We start from the raw sequence: 11,046 nt of genomic DNA on the forward strand, positions 1-11,046 counted from the left end.
TGATTCCAGATGTGGATATGCAGATCTATGTCAAATCTCTCTTTGCCCAAAAATGGAATGACATCTGGTGCGCTACTGACTTGACTTAATTCCTTTTACTCCAGTGTGGAGCATAGGGCACATACTAGAGCTCTCAATCTGACAATGTTCATTGCCACCTTCTTGATGTTACTCCATGAGTGGCCAATGGCTGCCACCTCAGCTTCAACAGTCCTGCACCAGGTCGACCTCGGTCTGCCTCTCCTCCTTGTTCCTTGTTGGTTCCGTTCTAAAGCCTGCTTTGGAATATGTTGTGGGCTTCTTCTCAGGGTGCGTCCAATCCATCTCCATTTCCTTTCTTTTATGGTTATCTGGGCAACCATTGTTGCGTGTACTGCCATAATTCTGTGTTTGAGATAACATTTGGCCAGCGTACTCCCAGTATAGTTCTCAAAATATTTATTGAGGAAGGTTTGTACTTTTGTTTTAATTTGTGCTGTCACCTTCCATGTCTCTCACCCGTAACAGAGAACAGATTTTACATTTGAGCTTTACCTTCAACAATATTTCACGAGATGGCCAAACTGGTCGCAGGTGGGCAAAAGCCCCTTTTGTCTTTTTGATCCTACTTTTGATGTCTTCTGTCGCCCATCCATTTTTGGAAACTACTTCCCAGGTAAAGAGAGAGAGAGAGAGAGAGAGAGAGAGAGAGAGAGAGAGAGAGAGCCGAGCCGAGCCTAAAAATTCACTCTACTATAGCTTTGGGAGTAATCATGAGTACACAAGGTGTGTTCAAAAAGTAAGATGACTATATATTTTTGTGAAAAATATTGATTTATTCATCAGTATTCATGTTGTCCCCTTCAAAGTAATCCCCCTCAGATACAATACACGTGTGCCAACGCTTCTTCCAATCCTCGAAGGACCTTTTGATCAGCCTTGAGTACTTCCAGCGTTGCAGTTTTTATTTCCTCTGTCGTTGAAAATCTTCATCCTCTCATAGGTCTCTCTTTGTTTTGGGAACAGGAAAAAGCCACAGGGAGCCAAATCCAGTGAATATGGTGGCTGAAGCATGATTGTCATATTGTTTTTGGCCAAAACATCTCTCACAAGCAACGATGAATGAGCAGGTGCATTGTTGTGATGCAAAAGCCATGAATTGTTTTTCCTCAATTCCGGACCTTTGTTGCATATTGCTTCTCGCAGACAGTGCGTAACATCAAGGTAATACTCCTTATTGACTGTACGACCTTGAGGCAAAAATTCATGATACACTACAACATTGTAATTGGGGGGGGGGGGGGGAAGTGGGCAGAACTTTAACATTTGATTGAACTTGGCATACTTTTTTTGTTTTGTCACCAGTTGTGACACTTTCGAGCCAATTAAGATCATCATTGACATCATTCAAGAGGTCTGAGCGATACTCGTGCGATGGTCCTTCTGGTCAAAATTTGGATGTTTCAGAACAAACTTTGCTGGCACACGTCTCGTGCCCAAAACATCTGAAAAAATTGCATGACTAGAGCCGACCGATATGCCAACATCCTCAGCAGCTTCTCTTATGGTAATTCGACGATTTTCCAAAACAATTTTCTTCACAGCGTCGACATTATCATCTGTTGTTGTGCTGGGGCGTCCAGAGCGAGGTTCGTCATTGCCATCTTGGAAGAGCGTGTACCACTTGCAAACATATTTTTTTTTACTTAGAGCAGACTCACTGTATGGCACTGTCAACATTTCAAGTGTTTTAGGGCACTTGATTCCATTTTTCACACAAAATTTGATGCAAATTCTTTGCTCCATTTTTATAATAATCGAAAATCACCAAGCACACTCAAACATGTCAAAAACAAACAAAGTAGGCTGTACACATGAAACTGTGAACATATGTTCAGGACATGTGTACCAACATAACAAAAAAAATGCCCGTGCAATTTGAAAAGTCACCGTACTTTTTGAACAGCCCTCGTGTATGTTTAAGAGCTGATTCATGTTACAAGTCTACAGTCAACTTTGTCAGTGCTTTCAGTGTTTGAGTTACCCTACTAGACTGGCTCTGAGGAAATCTCTCTCACTACGTCTATTGTCCTACCCCCATGAACCATGGACCTTGCCGTTGGTGGGGAGGCTTGCGTGCCTCAGCGATACAGATGGCTGTACCGTAGGTGCAACCACAACGGAGGGGTATCTGTTGAGAGGCCAGACAAACGTGTGGTTCCTGAAGAGGGGCAGCAGCCTTTTCAGTAGTTCCAGGGGCAACAGCCTGGATGATTGACTGATCTGGCCTTGCAACACTAACCAAAACAGCCTTGCTGTGCTGGTACTGCGAACGGCTGAAAGCGAGGGCATGGAGCTTTACTGTATGGTTAAATGATGATGGCGTCCTCTTGGGTAAAATATTCTGGAGGTCAAATAGTCCCCCATTCGGATCTCCGGGCAGGGACTACTCAAGAGGACGTCGTTATCGGGAGAAAGAAAACTGGCGTTCTACAGATCAGAGTGTGGAATGTCAGATCCCTTAATCGGGCAGGTAGGTTAGAAAATTTAAAAAGGGAAATGGATAGGTTAAAGTTAGATATAGTGGGAATTAGTGAAGTTCAGTGGCAGGAGGAACAAGACTTTTGGTCAGGTGAATACAGGGTTATAAATACAAAATCAAATAGGGGTAAGGCAGGAGTAGGTTTAATAATGAATAAAAAAATAGGAGTGCGGGTAAGCTACTACCAACAGCATAGTGAATGCATTATTGTGGCCAAGATAGACACGAAGCCCATGCCTACTACAGTAATACAAGTTTATATGCCAACTAGCTCTGCAGATTATGAAAAAATTGATGAAATGTATGATGAGATAAAAGAAATTATTCAGGTAGTGAAGGGAGACGAAAATTTAATAGTCATGGTTGACTGGAATTCGAGAGTAGGAAAAGGGAGACAAGGAAACATAGTGGGTGAATATGGATTGGGGGAGAGAAATCAAAGAGGAAGCCGTCTGGTAGAATTTTGCACAGAGCCTAACTTAATCATAGCTAACACTTGGTTCAAGAATAATAAAAGGAGGTTGTATACATGGAAGAATCCTGGAGATACTAGAAGGTATCAGATAGATTATATAATGGTAAGACAGAGATTTAGGAACCAGGTTTTAAATTGTAAATGATTAATGGAAAATCTCATATAAAGATGTGAAACAAATACTAACGAAGAGATAGAGGGGCTGGCCAGTACTTACCTCAGCTCAGTACAGCCGATAGGGCCAGTACTTACCTCAGCTCAGTACAGCCGATAGATACACATAAAACAGAACCGAAAATTTACGTTCCTATCTTTCGGAACAAATGTTCCTTCATCGGGGAGGAGAGAGGGGAAAGAAAGGGAAGAAGGGAAAGGAGATTCAGTTACTCACAACCCAGGTTATGAAGCAACAGGGAAAGGAAAATAGGGAGGGTAGCAAGGATGGATGCATGGTTGTCAGAGGGAAGCCAAAGATATTCTACTGTAAGTACTGTGCCAGCTTCAAACCAAAGAGGATGCATACAGAAGTAAAGAGGTATATACACTCCTGGAAATTGAAATAAGAACACTGTGAATTCATTGTCCCAGGAAGGGGAAACTTTATTGACACATTCCTGGGGTCAGATACATCACATGATCACACTGACAGAACCACAGGCACATAGACACAGGCAACAGAGCATGCACAATGTCGGCACTAGTACAGTGTATATCCACCTTTCGCAGCAATGCAGGCTGCTATTCTCCCATGGAGACGATCGTAGAGATGCTGGATGTAGTCCTGTGGAACGGCTTGCCATGCCATTTCCACCTGGCGCCTCAGTTGGACCAGCGTTCGTGCTGGACGTGCAGACCGCGTGAGACGACGTTTCATCCAGTCCCAAACATGCTCAATGGGGGACAGATCCGGAGATCTTGCTGGCCAGGGTAGTTGACTTACACCTTCTAGAGCACGTTGGGTGGCACAGGATACATGCGGACGTGCATTGTCCTGTTGGAACAGCAAGTTCCCTCGCCGGTCTAGGAATGGTAGAACGATGGGTTCGATGACGGTTTGGATGTACCGTGCACTATTCAGTGTCCCCTCGACGATCACCAGTGGTGTACGGCCAGTGTAGGAGATCGCTCCCCACACCATGATGCCAGGTGTTGGCCCTGTGTGCCTCGGTCGTATGCAGTCCTGATTGTGGCGCTCACCTGCACGGCGCCAAACACGCATACGACCATCATTGGCACCAAGGCAGAAGCGACTCTCATCGCTGAAGACGACACGTCTCCATTCGTCCCTCCATTCACGCCTGTCGCGACACCACTGGAGGCGGGCTGCACGATGTTGGGGCGTGAGCGGAAGACGGCCTAACGGTGTGCGGGACCGTAGCCCAGCTTCATGGAGACGGTTGCGAATGGTCCTCGCCGATACCCCAGGAGCAACAGTGTCCCTAATTTGCTGGGAAGTGGCGGTGCGGTCCCCTACGGCACTGCGTAGGATCCTACGGTCTTGGCGTGCATCCGTGCGTCGCTGCGGTCCGGTCCCAGGTCGACGGGCATGTGCACCTTCCGCCGACCACTGGCGACAACATCGATGTACTGTGGAGACCTCACGCCCCACGTGTTGAGCAATTCGGCGGTACGTCCACCCGGCCCCCGCATGCCCACTATACGCCCTCGCTCAAAGTCCGTCAACTGCACATACGGTTCACGTCCACGCTGTCGCGGCATGCTACCAGTGTTAAAGACTGCAATGGAGCTCCGTATGCCACGGCAAACTGGCTGACACTGACGGTGGCGGTGCACAAATGCTGTGCAGCTAGCGCCATTCGACGGCCAACACCGCGGTTCGTGGTGTGTCCGCTGTGCCGTGCGTGTGATCATTGCTTGTACAGCCCTCTCGCAGTGTCCGGAGCAAGTATGGTGGGTCTGACACACCGGTGTCAATGTGTTCTTTTTTCCATTTCCAGGAGTGTAGTATAAAGATAAACGTAGGAAACGTAGTAGGTTAATATGGATTGGGGGTAAGAAATGAAAGAGGAAACCGCCTGGTAGAATTTTGCACAGAGCACAACTTAATCATAGCTGACACTTGGTTCAAGAATAATAAAAGAAGGTTGTATACATGGAAGAACCCTGGAGATACTAAAAGTTATCAGCTAGATTATATAATGGTAAGACAGAGATTTAGGAGCCAGGTTTTAAATTGTAAGACATTTCCAAGGGCAGATGTGGATTTTGACCACAATTTATTGGTTATGACCTGTAGATTAAAACTGAAGAAACTGCAAAAAGGTGGGAATTTAAGGAAATGGGACCTGGATAAACTGACTAAACCAGAGGTTGTACAGAGTTTTAGGGAGAGCATAAGGGAACAATTGACAGGAATTGAGGAAAGAAATACAGTAGAAGAAGAATGGGTAGCTCTGAGGGATGATGTAGTGCAGGCAGCAGAGGATAAAGTAGGTAAAAAGACGAGGGCTAGTAGAAATCCTTGGGTAACAGAAGAAATATTGAATTTAATTGATTAAAGGAGAAAATATAAAAATGCAGTAAATGAAGCAGGCAAAAGGGAATACAAACATCTCAAAAATGAGATCAACAGGAAGTGCAAAATGGCTAAGCAGGGATAGCTAGATGACAAATGTAAGGATGTAGAGGCTTACCTCACTAGGGGTAAGATAGATGCTGCTGCCTACAGTTAAATTAAAGATACCTTTGGAGAAAAGAGAGACACTTGTATGAATATCAAGAGCTCAGATGGAAACCCAGTTCTAAGCAAAGAAGGGAAAGCAGAAAGGTGGAAGGAGTATATAGAGGGTCTATACAAGGGCGATGTACTTGAGGACAATATTATGGAAATGGAAGAGGATGTAGATGAAGAAGAAATGGGAGATACGATACTGCGTGAAGAGTTTGACAGAGCACTGAAAGACCTGAGTCGAAACAAGGCCCCGGGAGTAGACAACATTCCATTGGAACTACTGATGGCCTTGGGAGAGCCAGTCCTGACAAAAGTCTGCCATCTGGTGAACAAGATGTATGAGACAGGCGAAATACCCTCAGACTTCAAGAAGGATATAATAAATCTAATCCCAAAGAAAGCAGGGGTTGACAGATGTGAAAATTACCAAACTATCAGTTTAATAAGTCACAGCTGCAAAATACTAACGCGAATTCTTTACAGACAAATGGAAAAACTGGTAGAAGCCGACCTCGGCGAAGATCAGTTTGGATTCCGCAGAAATGTTGGAACATGTAAGGCAATACTGACCCTACGACTTATCTTAGAAAATAGATTAAAGAAAGGCAAACCTACATTTCTAGCATTTGTAGACCCAGAGAAAGCTTTTGACAATGTTGACTGGAATACTCTTTTTCAAATTCTAAAGGTTGCAGAGGTAAAATACAGGGAACGAAAGGCTATTTACAATTTGTACACAAACCAGATGGCAGTTATGAGTCGAGGGGCATGAAAGGGAAGCAGTGGTTGGGAAGGGAGTGAGACAGGGTTGTGCCTGTCCCCGATGTTATTCAATCTGTATATTGAGCAAGCAGTGAAGGAAACAAAAGAAAAATTCGGAGTAGGTATTAAAATCCATGGAGAAGAAATAAAAACTTTGAGGTTTGCCGATGACATTGTAATTCTGTCAGAGACAGCAAAGGACTTGGAAGAGCAGTTGAACGGAATGGACAGTGTCTTGAAAGGAGGATATAAGATTAACTTCAACAAAAGCAAAAACGAGGATAATGGAATGTAGTCGAATTAAGTCGGGTGATGCTGAGGGAATTAAATTAGGAAATGAGACACTTAAAGTAGTAAAGGAGTTTTGCTATTTGGGGAGCAATATAACAGATGATGGTCGAAGTAGAGAGGATATAAAATGTAGACTGGCAATGGCAAGGAAAGCGTATCTGAAGAGGAGAAATTTGTTGACATCGAGTAGAGATTTAAGTGTCAGGAAGTCGTTTCTGAAAGTATTTGTATGGAGCGTAGCCATGTATGGAAGTGAAACATGGATGATAACTAGTTTGGACTAGAAGAGAATAGAAGCTTTCAAAATGTGGTGCTACAGAAGAATGCTGAAGATTAGATGGGTAGATCACTTAACTAATGAAGAGGTATTGAATAGAATTGGGGAGAAGAGGAGTTTGTGGCACAACTTGACAAGAAGAAGGGACCGGTTGGTAGGACATGTTCTGAGGCATCAAGGGATCACAAATTTAGCATTGGAGGGCAGTGTGGAGGGTAAAAATCGTAGAGGGAGACCAAGAAATGAATATACTAAGCAAATTCAGAAGGATGTAGGTTGCAGTAAGTACTGGGAGATGAAGAAGCTTGCACAGGATAGAGTAGCATGGAGAGCTGCATCAAACCAGTCTCAGGACTGTAGACAACAACAACAACCTCTATTGTCATTTGTGCTACAGAGCCTACTCTCAAACCATAAGGTGATGACATTCCACATAATGTTCAACATCAAGCAGCCCTTAGGGTTCATATCCTTGTGGCAGCCTCAGTTGCCAAGTGCCCTACATACACTCATACTACTGCCTCCCCTTGGCTCATCAGTGGTACTGCATCAGAATGGAATCTAACATTGAGGTAACTCTTATCATAGGTTGATTTGCAGATGCTGTTCTACTTCCTGCATCAACAAGGTATAACTTATGTTGTCAAAAAGGATGAATGGGTTTGGTGGCTCTGTGTATTATATACTGTTGTCTGTAACAGTGCAGAGCATTCAGTACAGTAGCATTTGATGGTGTCTGCTTGAAGACGCTGAAGATTTTGAGTTTTCCTCTTGCCACTGTAAGAATTCTCCAGTTACTGGACGTCCTGGACCCCAGTCAACTTCCTTTTCCTATAAGTTTATGCCATTTTTTAACTTTGATTTTTAATTTTGTTTTTCACTCTTGCTTTTCCCCCACCCTCTTTTTGCCTATTTTTCTCATTGCTGAAAGCTTCCACTTTTCTTACTTTCCTACCTGTGTCTTATTAAAATGTCATTGTTGATTTGCTTCATGTTCGGTCATGCCATTCCATTTAATTGTGAACTGTGAAGTTTTCTCTGTGAACAGGAACCAAGCTGCATGCATGGAAGAGTTACACATGGTAGCTGTCAGTTATCTCTGATTTAGGCAGCAGTATTTCTGTGGACTTGTCAATAGTGCAGTCCCCTTTTCTCTCTTTCGTTGTATGAAAAAACTGCTTCTGCAAACTGTTAATGTCCATTTTTGCTGCTACTAGCTAAATATTTCATTAGACATATATTGAAGAAGACCTATTTTAGTATCTAAAGTGGACTAAAATTTTCCAATGGAGATTATATGCTCCATAGCTCGTCAAAATCAGATATTTTTAATAGTGAATTAATTCAGAGATCTCTCCATCTGTAAATGTTTCCAAAAACTGTCAGTTATTTAAACAGACCAAACATACGTAGCAGGGAAACACAGAGAACATCTTGTAGAGTTTTTTTTTTTATTTATTTTTTTTATTATTATTATTTATTATACATTTCAGCTTCAGGTCATACAAATGTTACCATTACTAGTTTGGACTGAGTACTAAGTTGCCGTCTGTCATCTTATGATTGGAATCTGTTACATAGTAACTTCACAAATTATGTGATGATGACTTGGTAGTAAATTGAAACCAGCAATTATACCAATTGAGTGAACTGATGTTGAAGTATATAATTTAAAACTTGAATTTATACCGACTTGGCTTTTGTTTGAAAGTGTGTGTACAGAATGTAATATTTGTCTCACTGTTTATTGTTTCAGTTACACATAGTAATTGTTAAAATTGTTTTACCAATGGTTCTGTAACACTCTTGAGTTCTAAGTGTCTTTATTATTCTTTCACAGTGAAGACAATGCCTCATCTCTGTCAGAAACCATGAAGCTTGGAGCATTTGCAGATAGTAAAAGGCATCCTTTGAAAGCTGTTGAACCAGAGCTCATTATTCCAAATGTTCCATTCAGTAGTTTGTTAACTCCAAAGCAACAATCACCATTACAAAGTCCAATGCCACAACAGCAAAACAAAGATCAGCAACAACCATCAAGGGAAAGTGAAGCGGAAGACGAAGGAAATGGTAATCTTACACCTCACTGTCATTCACCAACAGAATCGAGGCGATCAAGCTGTTCTGTAAACGAAGATTTTATTATGGTGGACTTGGTAAGTGTAAAATACGGTGTGAATAATAAACTTCAGACTTTGTGTTTCATTTACAAGATTTTAATAAATATTATTTGTTTGATCATCACCCTAATTTTGAAACAGCTTTATTCTCACTTTACAGTTACTGGGTAAGTGTATGTCAATGACAGAATTTCTGCACTTGCATTGTGCCAAGAAACGATAGTAGTGATGGCCTGTCTTTGTAAAAGACTATACTTGCAAGCCTTATGGTTAACACTTCTCTTACAGTGACTTTTTCCAGTGGCACTTAAATAATGCATAGAATGTTACTTTAAAAGTGCATTTGTCTGATTGTAACACTGAAATCTTCATCTGTCTGGTTTGAATGTGAACATGAGTACAGCACTAAAATTTTGATTAGATGTTTCCTTCCCTATTTCTCTCACATTTGTAACATTGATATGCCTCTTGCAGTTATTTTCACTGTCAAACAAAATTACGAAATGCTTGCAACAAAATTTAGTCCTGTGCCTTAACCTTGCTTTTTTTCCCAATGTTTCTCTCTTCAGTGGTTCCTAAGGTTATTATTGCAATTGGCTTCACAGCACCTCTAAAAATTTATTAAAAGCCATGAAAAAAAACTACACACAAAAAAGATAAAGTGCAGTCTCATTAGTAGGATTATGTTGTAATTTTATGGTGAGATATTTGATGTGTGTGCCCTTTGTTTTCAGAAAACCCCATTTGCTGGGAGCAATGCCAACAGCGATTTAGGAGCATTCTATCGTGAATGTCAGAGTGCTCCCCAGCTCAAGACTTTCATGGAACAGCCAACTCTCGCGGAACAAGTTAGTGACATCTCAAAAACACTTGAAGCATTCGAATCAAGTATGCGTGAATATGATGACATGTTAAATTCTCTTTGTATAAATGATAACAACAACTAACCTAGCACAGACCATGAAACTATGTATTTAGGTATGTGATATACAGATTACATGAGAGACTGTGTGTGTGTGTGTGTGTGTGTGTGTGTGTGTGTGTGTGTGTGTGTGTGTGCGCGCGCATCTCATACATGAAAATGGCATATCAAGAGTTGTCAGGCTAGTTCTCTCTCTCTCTCCCCCTCCCCCTCTCCCCCCCCCTCTCTCTCTCCCCTCACTCCCCCTTTCACCCTCTCCCTCATAAGTGGGTGGCTGAATGTGCATGCATGTGCGCGTGTGCATGCATGCGTGGGTGTCCCCCTTTCTCTACCTACTATGTGCAGAGAGACAGAGACAGAGAGAGAGACAGAGACAGAGACAGAGACAGAGAGAGAGAGAGAGAGAGAGAGAGAGAGAGATGTGGGAAGGATATATAATCATGTCTTATTTTGTTGCTGATGATTTTGCAAGACTGTTTATGTAATTCTTCAAAGATTTACATATTAATTTTGTTTTACTATGTTTTTAAGGACATAAAATTTATTTTGTACTGATAAATGTAAAAATATATTTTAGCAAAACTTTTGTTGAAGTGGAGTGTTTTGTACATAAATAATGTAAAGATATTTGTATATATTATATACAAAAAATGAAATGTACTAGTCATTGTTATAAGGAAAATGACACTCCAAAGCTTCATTGAGGCCTTTGTGTTTTATTTTATGACTGTTTGGTGATGTTACAGTGTGCTGGCTCATACTGAGTCAAATGAAGTTTTATATAGCAAATAAGTGGAGCAGGTGTGATCAGGAAATGTATATAAAATGTATGAAGTCAGTTTTCTAAGTATTGGATTTAAAGTAACCAATCTGAACAAATCTACTGAATCTAGGCAGGGTGTGTTTTTGACATTCTGCATTGGATTGTAGAGTTAAGTTTCACCACCATCATTTCTGATGAGTTAAGTCCAAGGCCAGCCAAACTG

The 11,046-nt window shown here is 41.8% G+C and overlaps 1 protein-coding gene across 2 annotated transcripts in view; it reads left to right on the top strand.

The window, feature by feature from the left end:
• LOC126188185 (autophagy-related protein 13 homolog) overlaps nucleotides 1-10,236 on the top strand; it is a 36,352-nt gene extending 26,116 nt beyond the window's left edge. For both annotated transcript variants that reach the window (XM_049929716.1, XM_049929717.1), the window contains exons 4-5: nucleotides 8,859-9,174; nucleotides 9,873-10,236. In XM_049929716.1, coding sequence (XP_049785673.1) covers nucleotides 8,859-9,174; nucleotides 9,873-10,085 — 529 coding nt within the window. In that variant the 3' untranslated portion in view covers nucleotides 10,086-10,236. The remainder of the gene's footprint in view (nucleotides 1-8,858; nucleotides 9,175-9,872) is intronic.
• The last annotated feature ends 810 nt before the right edge of the window (nucleotides 10,237-11,046 follow it).

Source organism: Schistocerca cancellata, chromosome 5, assembly GCF_023864275.1.
Source record: "Schistocerca cancellata isolate TAMUIC-IGC-003103 chromosome 5, iqSchCanc2.1, whole genome shotgun sequence".
Lineage (NCBI taxonomy): Eukaryota > Metazoa > Arthropoda > Insecta > Orthoptera > Acrididae > Schistocerca > Schistocerca cancellata.